This window comes from Lactuca sativa, chromosome 4, assembly GCF_002870075.4.
Source record: "Lactuca sativa cultivar Salinas chromosome 4, Lsat_Salinas_v11, whole genome shotgun sequence".
NCBI classification, from domain to species: Eukaryota; Viridiplantae; Streptophyta; class Magnoliopsida; order Asterales; family Asteraceae; genus Lactuca; species Lactuca sativa.
The window spans coordinates 332,264,631-332,286,332 of NC_056626.2; the positions used below are offsets into that span (position 1 = coordinate 332,264,631).

At 35.5% G+C, this 21,702-nt stretch overlaps 1 protein-coding gene and 1 pseudogene across 1 annotated transcript; one reads left to right on the forward strand and one right to left on the reverse strand.

Moving 5' to 3' along the window:
• Positions 1–1,497: 1,497 nt before the first annotated feature.
• LOC111917884 (mitochondrial import inner membrane translocase subunit TIM23-1-like) lies at positions 1,498–1,968 on the forward strand (annotated as a pseudogene).
• Positions 1,969–7,254: 5,286 nt separating this feature from the next.
• LOC128133692 (uncharacterized) lies at positions 7,255–8,388 on the reverse strand. The gene has a single exon (XM_052771211.1). It carries the CDS (start codon positions 8,386–8,388, stop codon positions 7,255–7,257), a length of 1,134 nt encoding a protein of 377 aa, XP_052627171.1.
• Positions 8,389–21,702: the final 13,314 nt, after the last annotated feature.

Below are 21,702 nucleotides of genomic sequence, written 5' to 3' on the forward strand. Positions count from 1 at the left end.
AATTTCTACCCAAGCATCGTAGATATGATATTTTCAGTGCGAGCAATAATATGACATGTCTCATTTAGTTCCTCTTCAAATCGAATGTGCAAAGAACAACCATATGCATACATTGAAGAGAAAAAGCAGGGAGGAACAAAGAAATTATTATAATCCTACTAAGTGTCATGTGCAAAAAATACAAAATATATATAGCATCCGGCCACGATCGGGGGAGTATGAACTATAGGAAAGGGAGATACACAGCAAGGACCACTGAAACTTCACAAAAAAGTGCTTAAACTGGTGAGGTGTTAAAGATCGCTTGCGCTTACGACTAAAAGCGGTAGAACTTGTGTAACCAACTTCCATGACGCTAGACGAATCAATGTGTGATGGGACAACCAAAGAAGGGCAAGAAGTTTCCTTAAATTGACCAATGGGAAAAGCATCTGATCTGAACCCAGGTAGCCTAAGAGGCGACCCGGGAACCATAACGGTCGGGTCCACAACCTTATCCGGAGCGATATGTCACGGGATGACTCTTTTAGACTAGTCAATACCGTGTGCCACTTAGTGCTTCTCCGACTAAGTCCGGCTAACTTCGACGATCTAGATGTACTAACGAACTTAGGAAGCAAGAGTTACGACAAGGGACACTTCAATAAAGCTTCTATTATATAACTTAACTTCTTTACAAGGCAACTTCTTGATGGTTTGGACAAATGAGTCCTCCCCCTATTTATAGGAACCTTACACCTCCTCAAATGGAAGTTTCTAGGTCCCGATCATTCATGACTAATCTAGACTCTTCCTATTACATACATGGATTTTACAAGACTCTAGAATATGGTAGACTTGTATACGATGCTCTAGAAATCTCTAAGTCTTCCCGACATTATCCAAATCGTTCTTGTATGATCTAGCGTGTTCTAGATCCTTCCAAAGTCTTTCGAGTCGTTCTAGCTTCGTCTAGCGTCCTCTTGATTATTCCGGATTGTTCTCCTTTGTTCCACGGACATCTATAATATTCTAGCATCTTCCAGGGTCTCGTAGAGCATTCCTGATCTCTTCGGAGCACTACAAGAAAACATACCTTTAATGACGCGCAAACAATGACACTCGCTAATAGACGACGCGCATTTGTAAGTGCCCTAAAAGATAATGTCAGTTTTGCAAAATTTGAAGGATAGAGGGCACGCATTTGTGCACGCCCTAAAATTAGTGTCAGAAAAGAAAAAAAAAAGAAATGCGGAGGGCGCCTTTCATAAAATGTGCATCATGTAAATGTGTCGCTTTATAATTTTTAAGTGAAACACGCGTTTTAGGCGGGAAATGAAATCAACGAAAATTACCCCCACCTATTGAATCCCAAAAAGTTAATCCCCTGCCTCTTCTACTTAGCAAGAAAAAGCCCTAGATCCCTCATCTTCATCTTCAGTATCATCAAACATCTCTCTCTCTCTTGGAATCAGATTCTTGAAAGATCGAAACCCTAATTTTAGCCCTAACTACGACATGTCTTACCAACCGTTATCTTCAAATCGCATCATAAATGACGACTACCACGACAACAGTCGGCTATACAACCCTTACCAAGATCTTAGAGTCCCTGTACAAACTTCCCACATCTCCTGAATACCTCTATCAAGAGGAATCCATCGCTCAACGACGTTCATGGGGCGAAAACCTGATATACTACACCGGCATCGGTTACCTCAGCGGCGCAGTAGTTGGCGCCGGGAAGGGTTTAGTAGAGGGCGTGAAGGCTTCTGAGGCTAGAGACACCATGAAACTTAGGGTTAATCGGAATGAACTTCATGGTGGCTGGATTAGTGACTAGAGCGTATTGGCTGGATTAGCGACCGGAGCGCTTTACAAGGCGGCGGCGGGCCCTAGGTCAGCGGCTGTTGCCGGAGCTATTGGTGGAATAGCAGTGGGATTAGCGTAACGGGGAAGCATATTTTGAAGAGATACGTACCAATATGAGCTCGATCTGTATTCAATTTCATCTTACTACAAGTTTTGGTCTTTTGAGATTTCCAAGTGTGGTGGCTGTGAATACTCCATCATCAAATAGTTTGCATAAACACGATATAATAGAAGAAGGGAGGAAGTGCTAGAATTTCCTAAAAATGAAACAGATTTGGGTGTTGTGGAGGAGCCACCGGTGGTGGCAAGTGATGTTGAAGCATCTAAGGATAATAGTGAACTGAAAGTTGAGCCAATGATGAAGGAGGCCGACGGTTGGACTTTAAATGTTAAAATTAAAGTGGAAAAGGATCCAACTCTCAGTGCAACAGTGGGATTGAAGACGAACATAAGCTCTTATTTGAATGCTGAGATCGTTCCTGGTGTATATTCTGATGAAAAACCACCATTTGTGGTGGAACTTGATGGATCTCTTCCTTTCTACATGCTCGATGCATATGAGGAGTTTTTTTGGCTCTAATGTTGGCAATATCATTCTATTTGGGAAGGTATTTTAGCTAATTCAGTTACATCTCAGTTGACCCTGTACATATGTATTATAACGCTTGAGTAATTATATAAGACTCAGTATTTTATCATTCTTACCAAGATAAAGATTGATCTTGATCTTTAATAACTTTCATTTGAATCAAGGTCAAAGTAGGAAGTACTTATCACAGCTGTTGTGTGGTGGTGAAGAATATGCAAAGATTCATGTATGCTATCCCAAATGGCCTTGTATTTGAAGACTCTGTTATTATGAAGCTTTTCACACCAAGGTTCATGTAATACACCTCTTGCCTTTGCTCCCCTTTTCTTCTTTAAATTTACCAGCATCATATTGCTTATATTATTATTTACTATCTATTTATGCTTTTTATTTTATTTAATCAGGAGATGGCATTTGAAAATGATTTGGTGAATAATTAGAATCAAATATTCATTTCTTGGATATTTATAATTTATAACCCCTAAACAGCTAAACTTGTACATACTAATTCTTTTATTTCTTTGTTTGATTGCATGACTTGCAGATAAGATTCATGGGAAAATGGGAGAAGGTGAGTACAATTTATGAACAAATTACATCTAATTATTTGTAATATATCATTATATATTGACTAGTCTGATTGATTCTTGTATCATTCAGGTACACAAAACATACTTCTCGTGTCTCCGGAGTATGTGAAAGTGGCTGATTACAAGGTATGATTACAAGTCATGTCAAACACTTTCTTAGGTGTTTTATTTAATAGGATGGACACAATTCCCACTTTTAAAACTCCCAATCTTGGCACCAACACACAACCATAACCATTGTAGTTCTGCCTTGCCTCAATCCTAGCCTCTGGCATCTTTATAAATTGAAAAAATTACAATCCAATTTGTGATGGTATGGAAGATTACAAAAATAGAGAACAAATCTGGAAAACTGAAGACTTTACATCTGTATCAGAAAGATTAGAGAGAACCATTAATTCCCGACTTTTTACATATTTGCCCCCATTGATTGTTTGGTTTGAATGATGTACATAAGAGAGCAGAAGAGAGGTTGTTATGAACTGGATTCTAAGACCAGATTCAATAACATAAAACAATCAAAAGATTCTAATATGGATAGAGCAACCTCTATAATACCAAATGATTACAAGGTTGAAGATAGGATAGCTGATTCGAGATAGCCAATCTCCCGAGAAATAAATTCCAAATTTCACAAAAAGATTGATTGATCACTCCCTGCCCACTACCCTCTACTTATACTATCTGGCATCACAAACTAAATAATATAAAATACCTAAACTGTCCCTAATGTCCTTTTATTTGTTGAATTTCCCATATTGGCCTTATCTATCATATATTGCAGAAGTTGATGCATAACAATACCCCACCCCAAAAGAACCACCATGTCCTCAAGGTGGATAGAAATTGTGTATAGCATCCAAACGCTCCTTGGTGACCTCTTTGTCTTGCCCTTTGCCTTGCCATAAATCTTGAATGGTGTTCCCGGGATCTCAAAATGCAACACGAATTCTCTATATTTTTCTGTTAATTCATCCCCTGATCTGGTATCTTCGAACTTGTAGCTTACACCAATGAGTTTATTCAAAACAAAACTTACCTCAAAGGCACCAATCCATTCTGGTAACCCATTAAATGAAGTGTTTCTATCTTCTATCTCCACCATTGATGATTGTATTTCCCGGCTGGTTGTGAGCTTTTCTTTGAGTTTTGCTATTTTAAGATTCAATGGTAATAGGAGAAACTTTTCATGCGGGGTAAACTGATCATCAAATTTTGTTCCAATCTGACCATCAATTCCCTTCTTGTTTCCAACAATTGCTAATATCACCAAATCAAAATGATCACAAGGATGAACCCTGGTTGTATAACCCATTCTCGTCATGTTAGCACTAGTCACAATTGCTGGAGTGGTCCATTTAGCTATCTTGTTAACAATATTCTTTATCTCTGTGAATATTGCACCCCTTTGAGTGTTCATCTTCCTTGTTAACAGGTTTAGAAATTATGGGAAATCAATGGTTCCATTACCTTCTACTTCTAATTCGTTGATCTTATCCTGAAGTTCAACTTCAGTTCTATTTTGCCCAAGCAATTTCATAATTGTTCCAAGTTCCTTTGTTGTGATGCAACTGTAGCCATCCTTATCAATTAAGTTGAAGGCTTCCTTCTTGATACCACCCAGCTTGTAGGTGGTTGTAGACTTGCTGGAGTCGACATGTCCAATAATGTCAATGCTAGTGTGAATATTTTCCTTGCTCCTCTTTAATGAAGTATCTGTAGACAAGCTTTCTTGATAGAATGAGGAAGATGAAGAATTGCACGGTGGTAAGGGTGAGGCACTGATACGATTGGGCGATATTGATGCCGACTGGGTTACTTTTATTGTCGTAGATTTAACTTCACATGGGCCTGATTTCTCTTTAACATTCATGGGCCAATCCCCTGGCTGATTCAATTTGCGTGTGTCCACAGATCTAATTTTGGCCCACTCATTATTTCCCAGCCAAGTTCTTCGATGACCTAGGTAACACTTGTCCGTTCCATCGGGTCCTTCAATTGCCTCACTGACACCTGTGAAAAGCCAAGCATCTGTACTTGTCTTTCTTAGCCATGGCTCTGTTCCTCTATCATGATATAGTGTACAACAAGCTATTGCTTTCTTGGAGCTTTGAAATGTAGCCAACCTGTTGATACTCATGGTGCATGTTGAGGGGTCTGTAAGCATCAACAACAACAGATTTTTCACATTTACTTGAAGAACATGCAAAACCTACCACAGCCAACGAGAAATTTCAATTTTGGTCCTTGTGTTCAACAAAAAATTTCGGTTTTGGTCCAAATCTGAATTTTTTGGTCTTTATTTTCATGTTTCATAAGGAATTTGGTCCTAATTTTGTTAAATCTAACCACTCAGCTAATAATTTGGACAAAACCTGAAGAAAACAATATGCCACAGGAACCAGAATCGTAATTTTCAATTTATTTTATCAATAAACTAATTTTGAAATCACAGCATATTTTATTTTTGACTGTCTTAAAAATCATAGTTCTTGATTCATGAAAGTACCATCAAGAATTTGAGCACCACGAGAGGTCTACATAGCAATATTGCATAGACACAGGTTGGACTAATGAGATAGAAATTGCAATTTTTTGTCACTCCCAACCAAAAAGGTAGAACCAGTTGGGAAATTTTCTCTCTCTGTGCAAATGACATGAATGCCCTTCTCATTATCTCATAGAAAACAGACCTAAAGAGCTTGTCCAGTCCCATCCCTTGTAACAAATGCAGACTAGGTGTTTGTTGTCTTTCTCTCTGTGTGTGTGTGTGTGTGTTCTTGTAACAAGGATGTTTGTATGTAAGAAAGCCTTGTTTTCTACTTTGTGGTAAGTTGTGTTACTTGTGTGTGCATTATTAGGTCAATGAAATACACACTTATATAATATAGCTTTACCAGATTAAGGGGTTGTTTCTATTTCTTTTGATTGACCGAGCTTAATCTAGACACATGGTTGTTCTTTATTTGACTTAATCTATACAGCATGACATAACAGATCAAACCAAAAAACTTGGTTTAATCTATTTTGATATACACTCTTTACCTATTTATTTTTCTACTTTTTTCCTCACGTTAAAACCTGGTTTAATCTATTCTGATACACACTCTTTACCTATTTGTTTTTCTACTTTTTTCATCACGTTAAAATTGATGAATATTATTTGTTAGATTGCAAGGGTAAAATGGTGATTGAAATTTGGTATAACATATCTCATTATATGAGTGGTGATTCTTAATCTTGGTTGCAGATGGCGTTCATAGTTGCATTCTGTCAGGTGGTTAGTAGGAAGATGAATACAGGTTGCAATATTGTTTTCGATTGAAATTTCAAAGTAGGATCTCTCAGTCTCAGTCTCAGTCTTTGATGAGAGCCACGCCATGGAGATGGATGGAGAAAGATATAGAGGTATGTGTATACATATTTTGGCATGTCTAGAAGCTTTGGAGGAAACGAGACTCAAGCAAAAGTAAACACACAGAGAGTTGTTGGCACATAGTAAGCTAGATGATGCAATTGTATATAAATGAGTTCATTTGTTATAACATTTACTCATTTTTGGAATACTTATTTGTATTTGACATATTAGTGAAATGAATTATCTTTGTTATTTATGGTATTTTATTTTGTATTATGAGATTTTTATTGTATTATTTAATTTGAAAAGTAGTAAATCTATAAATAATATTTTTTAATAAACATTTAAAATTATGATACGCAAAAATGTGTGTCATCTTCATTTATGACATGGCCTTTCTTGACAGGGGCTTTCTTGATACGCATTGCGTGTCATTAACACGCGCGTCGTAAGGTTACGACACGCGAATGCGTGTCGTCTTCCTTTATGACAAGGCCTTCCTTGATACGCATTGCATGTCGTAAACGCGCGTCGTAAATGAGCGTCGTAAATACGCGTCATCTATAGACGACGCACAAAAGCGCGTCGTCTCTCTTTATGACAGGGCCTTCCTTGACGCACATTTGCGCGTCATCTGAGCCTTTTACGACGCGCAATGAGTGTCGTAAAAGGCTGTTTTTCTAGTAGTGGAGACTTCTCGAGTATACTTGATTGTTCCGGAGTTCTCTGGACGGTTGTAGAATTTTCCAGAAACTTGGTCCGTGACACCCTCCCCCACTTAAACCCTTGACGTCGTCGTCAAGTCTTCTATACATATGTCTCGATGTTGTCACGGGGCTACTTCGTGTCTTTTCGTTTTCTCCAAATTATCTCTTCGAGTAAGGCGTGCTTTTATTTCTCAATGTACTTTGAATCCTATTTCTTCTCTTATCCTCGTAAAACCTTGAGTAACTCTTTATGTGGGATATAGATCCCTGTTCCTTCAAACGTGCCTCGCTTATTCGAACTTCCCCTTTTGGCTTCATATTCTTCTTGATTATATTGCTCTGGTCATAACACATCTTCATAGTTGAAAGGGATCGAGCTTTTGTCTTTCTTCTTTCCAAGGGAATTATATGGATAGTTGATCCCTTGGTTATACGCAGGGTGTTGTCTCTTTCAAACGACCAAGGACATACCATATCCAGGAAATCCATCCCTAGTACCATGCGATAGTCGTCCATCGGAACCACTATCAAGTCGATGGTCCCTTCCCATTCTGCAATCTTCATGGGTATTCCACGAGAAACTATGAGGATCGAATTAGATGGAGAGTTGACAACCTTCAACCGACCTAACTCCTTTGTATAATGAATACCCAACTTCCTTGCTTCTTCCTCTGCGATGAAACTATGTGTTGCTCCAGAATCTACTAGTGCCTTAGTGTTCCTTGCCTTCACTTTAACTTCGACGAACATGAGACTCCCTCCTTTATCTTCTTCCTTCTTAGAAGATTTTATCCTATCTTTCGATATTGAGTTCAGAAAACGCATTGAGCTTATTTGTGCTTCGTCTTCTTCTTCTTGCAAAACCATCGCATAGAAAGTCTTTTTCTTCGGACAGTCTCGGATCAAGTGAGGACCATCACACAAGTAGCACTTGATCTCCTTTCCCTCTTCTCTTCGGTTTCTTCCTTCGATTTCTTTTCCTTTTGTATTTAAAGTTTGGGGTGTGTTTTGTTTTGGTTCCGGTTCCGTCATAGTTTGTTCTCCCCCACTATTCTTCTTAACCGTGATTTCTTTTCGAAATTCCATTAGATCTTCTGCCACGACAATAGCTTCGTTAATGTATTTGACATTTCTCCTCTTGAGCTCGTTGTAGGCCCAAGATTGTAGTCCATCCATGAAATAGAAAAGTTTGTCCTTCTCCTGCATGTCGGGTAACTCTAGCATCAAGCTCGTGAACTCGACTATATAGTCTCGGATGGATCCCGTATGCTTTAGCCCACGAAGTTTCTTCATCGCTATGTCTTCAGCATTATGTGGACAAAATTGTCTCTTGAGTTTCCTCTTGAATTCTTCCTATGTGTCTATGGTATATAATCCTTTTTCAATATCACCGTGCTTCCTTCACCACCATAGAGTTGCACTCTCGCATAGATAAAGTACGGTTGTATCTACCTTCGTCTTGTCATCCTTCACTTGACTAGCATTGAAGTAGCATTCCATCAACCAAAAGAATTCGTCAAGTTCTTTGGGATCGCGTTTACCTCCATACTTCAATGGTTTGGGTGCTTCTGTGTGCGGAAACGTTCTTGCAATGGTCCCTCCAGTGATTGATGCCTTGCACAGGTTTACTTCGGCTTGTAATGCTTCTACCTTCTCATGGAGCTCACTCCACAGAGTGTTGATAAGTCCAAGGATTTCTTCCTTTCTCCTCGACGACAGGGGGAATGTTGAATACTTCACTTGCTTCTTCCATCGTAATGGTCTCTTGCTTGCTCGAACCTGGCTTTGATACCACTTGTCACGGGATGACTCTTTTAGACTAGTCAATACCGTGTGCCACTTAGTGCTTCTCCGACTAAGTCCCGCTAACTTCGATGATCTAGATGTACTAACGAACTTAGGAAGCAAGAGTTACGATAAGGGGCACTTCAATAAAGCTTCTATTATATAACTTAACTTCTTTACAAGGCAACTTCTTGATGGTTTGGACAAATGAGTCCTTCCCCTATTTATAGGAACCTTACACCTCCTCAAATGGAAGTTTCTAGGTCCCGATCATTCATGACTAATCTAGACTCTTCCTATTATATACATGGATTTTACAAGACTCTAGAATATGGTAGACTTGTATACGATGCTCTAGAAATCTCTAAGTCGTCCCGACATTATCCAAATCGTTCTTGTATGATCTAGCGTGTTCTAGATCCTTCCAAAGTCTTCCGGGTCATTCTAGCTTCGTCTAGCGTCCTCTTGATTATTCCGAATTGTTCTCCTTTGTTCCACGGACATCTACAATATTCTAGCATCTTCCAGGGTCTCGTAGAGCATTCCTGATCTCTTCGGAGACTTCTCGAGTATACTTGATTGTTCTGGAGTTCTCTGGACGGTTGTAGAATTTTCTAGAAACTTGGTCCGTGATAGATAGCCTCCAACATAATAGCTTGGGAATGAATATCACCAGATAAATACATTGTCAACTGAAAAGAGCATTTACTACCATCTATGGAAATAAATGAGCAAAGATAAAATGTACAAAGCAATAAACTACATTTAGTTCACGGAATGCATGCAGGTGATGAAACATGATGCATTACTAAATCAAGTAAAAGGTATAAATAACCAATAACTTGGATGGTGAACAGCTACAACTGACATTTCACATTAAGCTTTCCAATAAGGGCTCATATGACATAATGAAAGAACAAATTCTGGCAAAAAAAGACCTTCGTACACATAAATACGAAAATAAAGATATATATGTTGATAAATCATTGGATAAGGACACAAAATCGTCAACAGGAGGTACATGACCGGGTGCGAATGGAAGAGAAAAACTTTGCAGATCTACCTAAAAAAACTTACTCTTCCACCCACCATTTGAACCAAATAAATCAGGAGAAAGGGGAAAATGGCGACTAATGAAGAGTACCATTCACCCCATCTCTTTAAATGATTCAAATAATGAATTATAATGACATTTAGAGGAATATGACAAGAAACATAGAAAGCTACAAAGGTCAACAACTTCGATACAACATTAGAACAAAGTTGAGCTGGATGCACTTTGTAAAAACATAACACTTCCAAGAAGAAAGAAGGAGGTAATCTTAAACTGAAACCAAGTGCCTAAGATACAACCTTACCTTGCCGGACGGAGCATCTAGAATAGATGATGATGGGGATGGAAGTTCAATACCGAAAATAAGGGATAAATGATACTCGTGAACGTTCCAGTCAAGCATAAAGTTGTCCACCTTAGAAACCACATTTGACATGTCACAAGATATGACTGCCACGATGGGAGAGAAGAAATAAGATAGAAAAATAGAAGCTTCTAACGACTTAGATTTATCTGTTAAATAGCAAGAATGATTGGTAAAAGCATTAATTAAGCAAATCCAATCAAGATAGAAGATGTGACTTACTGACGACGCAAACATTTAATGCACACCTGCCCACACCAAGTGAAGGCAAATTCTAAAATCTGAACGATAAATACACCAAGAGAATCTTTGCTTTGATGAGAAAGTCAAGGAATTTGGCTTTTCTAGGAGTGAAGATGAATCTTGTGTATATGTCAAGGCTAGTGGGAGTATAGTTAGCTTTTTGGTATTGTATGTGGATGACATATTACTCATAGGAAATGACATCCCAACTTTGCAGGAAGTTAAGTCCTGGCTTGGGAAGTGTTTCTCTATGAAGGACCTAGGAGAAGCTGCCTATATTCTAAGGATAAGGATCTTAAGAGATCGGAGTAAAAGACTAATTGGACTTAGTCAGAGTACCTACTTGGATAAGGTGCTGAAGAGATTCAGCATGCAGGACTCCAAGAAAGGAGAGTTACCCATCCAAAGTAACTCCAGATTGAGTAAGACACAAAGCCCTAGCACTGAGGTTGAGATAGCAGAAATGAGTCGAATACCTTATGCTTCGGCTGTAGGATCGATCATGTATGCTATGACATGTACTCGACCTGATGTAGCCTTTGCCCTGAGCATGGTTAGCAGGTATCAGGGGAACCCTGGCAAGGCACACTGGACTGCGGTAAAGAATATCCTCAAGTACCTACGGAGGACTAAGGATTGGGTCCTTACCCTCGGTGGAAGTGATGCCTTGAGGGTTGTAGGGTATAGTGATGCTAGCTTTCAGACTGATAGCGATAATTTCCGCTCTCAGTCAGGCTGGGTCTTTACCCTAAACGGAGGAGCAATTTCTTGGAAGAGTTCCAAGCAAGAGACAGTGGCTGATTCAACTTGTGAATCAGAGTATATTGTAGCTAACGAGGCGGCAAAGGAGGCGATGTGGCTGAAGAACTTCATTGGAGACCTTGGAGTTGTACCAGCTATTAAAGAACCAATGGAAATTTTATGTGATAGTGAAAGCGTTGTTGCCTTAGCCAAGGAACCAAGGGATCACGGGAGATCCAGACACATCGACAGAAAATACCATTTTATCAGACATGGAATAGAAGAAGGACTCCTCGTGGCAAAGAGGGTATCATCGGATGAGAATCCAGCAGATCCCCTCACGAAGGGACTGACTCGGGTTAAGCATCTACAACATGCTCAGAGCATAGGGCTGAATGATGATATTAGATTTAGTAGTTAGATAACCTAGAAATTTGTAAAGTGTAATTGACATTAGATGATGAATAAAAGGTGTTTTATTTATGAGTAAAGTGTTGCTATCTCTTGTCAATCATTTGCTATATTTCTGTTGCATGTTTTGACTTTCAGAATAATAATGTTTGGTATATCATATTATTCAAACCTCCACAGTCGGTCATATGTCGGAAGTAGGTATGAATCAAGACTGTCATTATTGGTTGCAGAGGTCTAAGGTGTTGGACATGGCTACAACAATCATGAGTGTTCCTAAGTTCTGAGCATTGGATTCAACCCACGCTCACTGGAATCACTTCATGGAATTTATCTCGAGTGATCGTGAGACGGTAATATCATATAAGTCTTCAAACTTAGAGATATGATTTGTTACTTACGAGTTGGTTATGCATTGATTGTACGAAAACGCATTGATAACTCGATGTTTTAAACGTGCTTTTGTGTATAATTCAATGAGTGGTAGAACAAACATATGACTCGAAGTTTATCTGTTCCTTCTTGGATTAGAAGCTGATATCTAGGCCCCTAGATGATTTTGTTTTGACCTATGTACCGGGCCCGGTCAGAACTAAGTTGATGTGTTCAATTAAGTTCTTTGTCAAACAAATCGGAAATCGGGAAACAAACTGCTGGACAATAAGTAAGACATTATTCCATGTATTTGTCCGACTGATATCTAGAACAGAGGATTATATGATCACTTATCTTAAATGGCGTATCATCATCTTCTCAGTTCCGAGAGACCTTGAAAGAGCTACGATTTTCGGTCGGTTCCTGAAGTATTGTAGTTATAGTTATTAGACTTATCCAAGTGGGAGACTGTTGGATAAGGTGTCTAAGTCCATAACTATTTCTAGTAAGTACTTGACCCGACCCGACATGGTCCATTTGGGTTGCATGGCACCATGCAATTGGATAGACTAAATGAGAAATAACACTTGGAGATTATTAATATATTATAAGTTCTAATAGATTAATAATATTATTTAATTAGTTTGGTCAAGAATTAATTTAGAATTAATTAAGTGATCAAAAGATAACTAATTAAATATATGGGTTGATTATGTAAATCATCCATATCTTGTATAGTGGGCTAAGAGGCTCCATGGATTATCAAGTTGGGTTCCACCCATAGGATGCTCCATGGGAGTTACAAACCCATGGGTCATGGAAATGAAGAGTCATGACACATTAGAGTTTACATGGTGTAACCCTAGATGTGTCAACACTATATAAGAGTCTCATACTCCACCAAAATTGGCTACACATATGAAACAAGAGGGCTAGGCCGTTTTTAAGAAGTGTGTATTCTCTCAAAAGTCTTTCCAAGAGCATTTGGTGTTGTGTGAAGCATTTGAGGCATCACACTTGGGGTGCTAGGCTCACAAGGTTTCAAAGAACATAAGCAACAACAAGATAAGTTATTCTATCTTTCATTCAAGTTAAAAATTGTTCCCCATGTATGCTAGATAGGAATATAACCTTGGAATTCAACTTTGCATGATAATTAGACAAACATAGATCAAAGGTTATTAGGGTTGCATGTACACTTAGGAAGTTTTAGAATGCTCAAAACCCATCAAATTTTTCACAATTGCTATCTTCTTAAAATCTCTCTTAGTGAAAGCATTTCCTCACAATCATTTTCATGAAGGATGGAATCGTATGACACTTAGATTTTATAGTGGATGTGTTCCTATCCATGTGAATTTGTCAAAACCAAAGTTTGTGACAAATCCAAACTCATATGGACTGAACTTTCTTAATCTTGATTTCTTGCCTTGTGATGACACAAGTGCCCACCATGTCTTCCAAGTAGTTTAGCAACTTATCCTTACATATCAATGTACTTTCCATCGATCAAGGTACTTGGTCTTTATGCATTCGAATGAGAACTCATAGAACTCACATGCATAATTAACTCAATTGGAATGGCACAGAACCAAAATAATGTCAACACGATAGGTTGTAAACCTCAAGTCGTGTGCTAGTGATGATCGATAAGGTTTATTTTTGATTTGTTCTTGAAACTTTTTCAAAACCATTAAAACTCCCACTGACTCCTTGACATATAAGGTTCTCTTATCAAGAAATATTTCTTGACAAACAAATATTCAAGAGTTAGTGTAGCTTTTACCTACTTAAGACTTGTCACTCAATTCGTAATCTTGGAGTATGACTCTAAGATTCGATATTGGAACGAAGTATGATTGACTTCTTGATTTAACCATTTCCACAATTCTCGATTCCTCTTCTTAGACATACAAATGCACTAAGAGTCACTTAGAGAATCAATTGAGATATGGTTCTTAATCATTAAGACTTATCATAAAACACAATAAAAGGTACTCTCCCTTCTTCTTAGAATAGAGAAACTTTTATCTTTCTGCCTACTTGATTCTTCTTTATTCGTTCTGTTATTCATTGAAACTCTTTCAATCAACTCAGAATTACAATTAATCTTATAAGTATAATCATATTTACTAAACTTTTAGAAAATCATGACGAATATCTTATCTCTCTTTGTGGTGGACTTGATCAACGCACAACCTAGTGTACTCGATCTACTAGTCCTTCACTTGACACTTTGTCAAAGAATTAGTCTAATTTCCAAATATGAAAGTTTTCATTCATCACGCAACCAACTTGTATGATTCCAAGTTTCCGTCCAATTGAAACTTGGGCGATGAGAAACTCTCCCTATTTGGTGAATTCTTGACATCTCTACAAATAACATAATCAAGAATCAAATCCATTATTGCTAATAATAGAAACCTTCAAACATCAATTTTTCATACATGCCATTGCAAGGATAAATAAATAAGATAAAATCAAATTTTATTTTATTGCAGAAAAACTTGTCCTTACAATGCAATTCAACTGAAAAACTATGCTATTACATATTTCTTAGCAATCTATCCTAACTCTAAAGTAGCAGCTCAAAAATCTGATCTTTGAATCCATGCGATCGAAATCCATTTCTTCGTGATCAGATTCAGCGGCTTCTTCATTAAGCTTCCTTTCTTTTCTTCGATCCTGCAAAACAACAAAATGTAATCTTATCACATCATGTATTAAGAATCAAAAAAATAGGAACTTACAAAGTTAGTTAATGGATTTTACCTCAAGTAGAGTCATACGTCTTGACTCTCCCATCTCTTAGATCTCTCAGGTAAAAAGGGCAACTTCGTCTCCAATGCCCTTTCTCTTGGAAATAAAATCAAATGGACTCCTTTGGCACAGCACATCGGACAATCATAGACTTAGCTCTTTCTGGACTTCCAATGTTGCCAGTGTCCGTTGAAGTTTGGGAGTTTGATTCACCAGACAAATTTGCTTGTCCAGCACGCCAAATCATTGCTGATTCAGCAGCTATAAGCAAATAGGTGAGATTAATGAGGGTCACGTCGTGATCCATCATATAGTACTCTCTAACGAACTCACTATATAATTCAGGAAGTGACTGAAGAACCCAGTCAATAGCCAACTCACTTGAAATCTCGACACCCAACATGCGTAACCTATCAATGTGTGACTTCATCTATAAGACATGTGCACACACAGGATACCCATCTTCGTGTTTACTTGCCAAAAGGGATTGAGTGAGCTTGAACTTTTCAAGCCTTTGAACTTGTGGCTCAGGGAGAACAATTGGAGGAGGTGGAGGAAGTGAAGCATGACTCTCATCTCCTTGATCATATTGTGGAACATCATCTTCATTTGGAAAGCTTGTTCCATGGGATTTAGGAAAACCATGATTATCAGAACTAGACATCTACAAAACGGGAGAAAATTTAAGTTAAGTTGATTAGGATTCTTGATGTAACACCCAAATGAAACATCAAGCTAGGATCCAACACAATACTCTACAACCTAGAAGAGGGATGTCATAATCTAGTTACAGAATATTTGAAGGTAGGTAAATGACGATTTATCAATTTCCACCATGAAAAACGAAAAGGAAGTTTAAGTTTTAAATGAATTGAAACTCCTAGATCTTTTGAGATTCATTGAACTTTTCAATGGCATGTTTAATCTCGATTATGCCCTACTAGTTGTGACTGGGATGCCGAGGATCACAAACAAGGTGTGAATAACCATACGAGTCACGTGGTGCACCTAATGCTACTATCACCTAATCAATGTGCCGGTTAGCCACACACGCTCCATTGATCTATGATAAGCATCGAGCCACCCTTCGCCACCAATGACATCCCCAAATTAGTGTGCCGGTTAACCACACACGCTCCACTAACGTTTGACAAGGGTACAAAGTGTAATTCCATGGATTAGCATACAATTTCACATTTTGCCTAAAGTAACTATGATTTGGGAATTTGTAAGAGTATTTAGTTACTTTGTACTTCATTATACTTATAATGGAAGGTTTCTGTCCAATCCTACCCGTTCGGCTAACGACCTTCCACTAGTCAAGAGTGCGGTGGGTAAGAGTGGATACCCATTCAATCGCCATTTTATAGGCAATTTCCTTAAACGCCCCTTATAGACCAGCTTCGTGAATGACGCCTACTAACGGTAAGACTGACTCTTTACTCATATATATATATATATATATATATATATATATATATATATATATATATATATATATATATAATATTAGACTTTTAATGTTACATATATATAGTATAGGGTGTATTTTACACTTTTAAAATACTAGGTGGTTCAATTTAGTAAATTATACTTTTAATTTAATTAAATGTAAACCAAAACTTTATGGGTTTATTAAATCTCCTTTAATTATACACTTTAATTAATTAATAAAACCATAAGGGTGTGATTTGAACTTTTCAAATTACTAGGGTTTTAAGAATTTAACATTTCACTTTTAATTAACTTTTAAATCCCAAAACTTGAGGGCAAGTTTTTAAACATTTCAAAACATTAGGGATCAAATAACAAATAACATAAATTAAACAATTAATTTTGGTGATTATCTGTATTTGACCTAATCTCATTTTATTCATAAGATAATTACCAAATAATTTAAATAATCCATATTTATCATATAAGGAAACTATTATTCAAAAGATTTGAAATTATCTTTTGTTTTATGAAGGATAATCATCCAAATATAATAAAAATCGGATTTTATCATCAAAATACGTTTTTGGTATTAATCCTTCAGCAAAACAACAAGAAATCCCGATATTCCCTCTGTCTGACCCCTGGACTCGCCGAGTCAGACAGACTCGTCGAGTTCATCCACTGACTCGCCGAGTCAGGTCGGGTAGAGGCCAAAAAATTGTTTTTTAGTAAATAATTCAACATACATCACATACAACAGAAACCAATCAATGCTCTGATACCACTGATGGGTTTTAGGCATAAGAACAATCATATGTGCTCATACAAACCCTAATGCTTGGATCTAAGTTTCTTTATTGTACATGCAATGAATCCAAGACTAATAAACTGAATTAGGGTTTAGAGAATTACCTTTGATTGTTATATAGCAATAACAATCAATTCCTTGCTTGGATTGGCTTCAAAAGCTTAGTGCCTCAAGTGCTGCACCTCTAATGGAGTCACAAACAACACTAAGCTACTTGGATGAAGAAGGGAGGCACCAAAAACGGCTGGAAACCCTAAGGGAAGTGTTGTCCACGTTTTTGGGGCTTAAGGGTCCTTTATATACATGTAGGCTATTAGGGTTTAGAACTAGGAAACCCTAATCTGGCTGCTTAAGCCCTAAGCAGCCCATGGACTCCTTAAACATATCCCTTGGACGATTTCTAATGGGCTTCCCATAGAATTCGTCCAACCTATATTTTATTAGGTGATCCATAGCCCAATTATAATTATCTTATAATTACAACTCCAGTCCCCTAAGTTTAATTAATCTCTTTAGCCACAAAAATTAATTCTTAATTAATTCTTGACTAATATTAATTAAACAATATGATTTCTCTTTTAATATATTATTCTCATAATATATTAATAAATCATATTTAAACCTTTCTCTCCATAATTCATCCTACATATTGCTATGGTGAAGACAACTCAAAAGGATCATGCTCATAATCGGGTCAAGTACATACCAAAATAGTTATAGACTTAGACACTAATCCAACATATTAGACAAGGTCCATAGACGAAGAACTAACCATGCATCTGGATTTCACTGTAACAACAAATTAGTGTTCATATTTTTTTCAACCAATCATAATTAAAAAAAAAAAAAAAAAAAAAAAAAAAAAAAAAAAAAAACTCCTATAGAAAACATAATGAAAAAACTCTTCTATTATTATAAGAAATACAATAAACTTTTTCATAAAAAGATATCATTAAAAATGAAAGCACAAAAAATGTTAACAGTCATTATGGGGGTTGATTCTTAATGCGTAACATATCCGTACTTTTACAAATCTGAAGGGAACTTAGTGCAATTTAGGTGAATTCTTGAGTGGTTTCTGCAACTATGGCTTTTGTGTAGTCATTGACGTCGCTGTCGGTTTAGGAATAATTTACCACGTTTGACTTCCAAAGGATCTAAGATTTGGAGTTTGGTATTTATTTAATTAAAAACATAAATAAGTGTCGGTTGTGGACAGTGGTATGTATTTTGTACGTTTTCAAGATCTGCCCGAAGGAATATGCCCGCCACTCATTGTTTCTATGATGCTATTGCTAGTTATGGACATATTGTGACATATGGCCAACTTTTATTATTCTAGAATATGTTTTATTATGTTATTTAATATTATATACTTTATATAATAAGAAAAAGATCAAGAGAGTGATCTATTACTAAAATAATCATCTTTCAAATTATTATACTCTTAAGCGCATTCATCTTAAAGTTTTACTTTTTTTAAAATCATTTAGTTACATTGTTTTTCAATTTCACATGAACCACATGTGAAACGATATTCACCAGCAAGAAGAATTATATTTTGTTAAAATAATGATATACATCCTTCAATCTTAACATTGAGTTAAATACGTTTGTTAACTAGCTTTGTTTGAGTGCATGTCTTAATGAAATAGTTAAATGACTTGATGGTTAAGTGTCTGGAACAAGAAATGTAAAAGAAATGCTTTGGATGTCTTGTGCCGGAGGCTTGGAAGCTTCTACTTGAGGATGCAACCATAACAGATATCTCATGTTCCATAGGATTATCCGATTGTAAGTAGAAGACATGTGGGTCATTGGTACCCGATCTTGACTATACCGACTTGTAACATGTATATAATGCATATTCATTTATCTGGTGTTAACCAACTCAATTTTTTTACACACATACAATATCTTCTCTATGTGTCTCTTAGGGTTTTATAAACACATTAAGGTTCATGCATTAGTAACTATATATGTGTAAAACTTGTGAGAGTGAGTGTATTGCATTTAGGTTGTTTGCTTGTAAAAGTATCTAAGAATTAAAATTGAAGGTTTAATGTTTCTTATGATGGTATCAGAGCTCCAAGGTTGAGCGGTGTTACAATTACCTTTATCATGTTTCGTCTCTGTGTTTCGAGGCTTCCTTATACCATGATTCAAGCGTCTGAATCAATTTGTTCATTCTTTTAAAATCGAACATAGTAGATAGTACTATATCGGAAAAAAAAAAATTGGAAATTATTTTTTGAATCATTGATCATTTTTTATGATCCATGATTCAATTTTACTGATGCAAAAAAAAAAATTCCAATTTTTTTTCTTCCAAATATAATAATCTACTCGATTTTATGATTTGTACTTTAAAAAGAGTATTCACTGGAACCGGACCCTATATATATATATATATATATATATATATATATATATATATATATATATATATATATATATATATATATATAGGGGATAGTTCAAATAAAAACAGTAAATAGTATAAAAACGTAAAAACACTATTTTTATGTTATTATTCTGCAATGAATTTTGTATTTATAGCTTTATGTCATTATTTAGCAATAAATAAATAAATAAATAGTCGCATGTTAAAACTAAAATTAGAATTTACTACAAAAATGCACATACATAAATTTATAATAGAATAATAACATTCTAATGAATATATAAATAATCAAACGTTAATGTTCATATTAGAATTACTTCAACAATACAAATATACAACATTCATTATAGAATAATAACATATATAAACATAGTGTTTTTACCTTCTCACATTATTTACTGTTTTTATTTGAACTTACCTTATATATATATATATATATATATATATATATATATATATATATATATATATATATATATATATATATATATATAGAGAGAGAGAGAGAGAGAGAGAGAGAGAGAGAGTCAAGATCAAATAAAAAGAGAATTTTTGGTAGGAAGGTAAGAAATTTTGTTAGATGCATAATTTCTTAGCAAAAAATGAAATGAATCATTAGATGATTCAAAAATAAGATGATTCACAAGAAAAAATTCCGAAAAAAACACCTTCATGATTCATTTTTAGGTAAATCAAGAAAAAAATTCATTTTTCTGACATTTTTAGTAAATATCAAGAAAATCATCATAAAAATGAATCATCGAAATGTTTTTTCGGGATTTTTTTTTTGATGAATCATGTTATTATTGATTCATTTATATATATATATATATATATATATATATATATATATATATATATATATATATATATATATATATATATATATATATATATATATAGCCGATCCATTGATTTTGAGGAACCTGTGCGAAAACTAAAATTAAGCCCCTTTAAATATAACTTTTTATATAAGGGAAATAAATTTAGAGAATGAGTTATAGCAAGAGAAAACTTAAAAAATAACTAAATTAATTAAACGATCCGTTGATTTTGAAGACGCTGTGTGAAAACTAAAATTGGACCCTTCTAAATAAACTTTTTTTATACAAGCAAAATAAATTTATAGGAGTGAGTTGTAACATGATAAAACTCACAAAGCAATTAAAATAAGAAAAGTAAAATTTATTAAAATTGAGGGGCAGAATATATAAACTTTTAAAACTGATTTGTTAAAGAAGTTAAAAGATCGGTTAAATTGTGAAATTGATAATATAAATAAGTGGTTAAAACATTAAAATGAAATGTAATTAAATGATTCGGATGTTTAAAAATTTGTCATCATAAAGGCTTGAACCTAGGAATATTGGAAATAGACGAACGCATTTGCCAGTTGAGCTAAATGACCTTTATTTTAGAAATTGCAAATAATGATATATAATAAGTGATTTAAAAAAATAATAAAAAAAATAAAAAAACTGAGGGTGGGCTTGGGACCGCTGGCTCTCATGTGGCTCCACCCATATATATATATATATATATATATATATATATATATATATATATATACTAGCAATGCGAAAAGACCGTGCTAAGCACGGCCCACGAATGTTCTAAGGTTTAGTTGAACTTGATATCCAAAGAAAAACCCACTGAAATAACCTATGTCACTCATAAGAAAGTTAAAATACATCGCTATAACATATTAACATCAAACTACATTAGCTATAATTTTTTTATTGAAAATACAATGCACCAACAATAGAAAATAGAAGTGGATATCAGAGGAAGAATCTGCTGAAGGTAAATTGCTATTACAAGTAATAAAGTAAATTGCAATTACCTTTGTCAACAAACCATTCGATCGTAAAAGAATTTACCAAAACTTTACTTTCTATAACAATCCAAATGTAATCGAATTACCCATTAACTTCGAATTTCAATCAAATACAACTATAAATATAACAATGCAAGGCTCCTTTCAAGTTGAAGAACAAAGGACATGTTCCACGATTGGCCTAAGACTTTGTTTAAAATGGATATCAAGAGAATAAGCAACTGAAAAATAAATTGTTATTATGGCTAAGGAAATGAAAGTGCAATGCTATGACTGATAAACTTATAAATGTAATAGAAATGAAAAGTGCATTCCTATTTATTACGCAATTCAGTATGACAGTGTAGGCTTCCATCGCTTCTATAACAATTTATAACATTTTCAACAT

Excerpts from the sequence above, each read along its gene's own strand:
- LOC128133692 (XM_052771211.1), bottom strand. The coding sequence starts at position 8,388 with ATGAAGAAACTTCGTGGGCTAAAGCATACGGGATCCATCCGAGACTAT.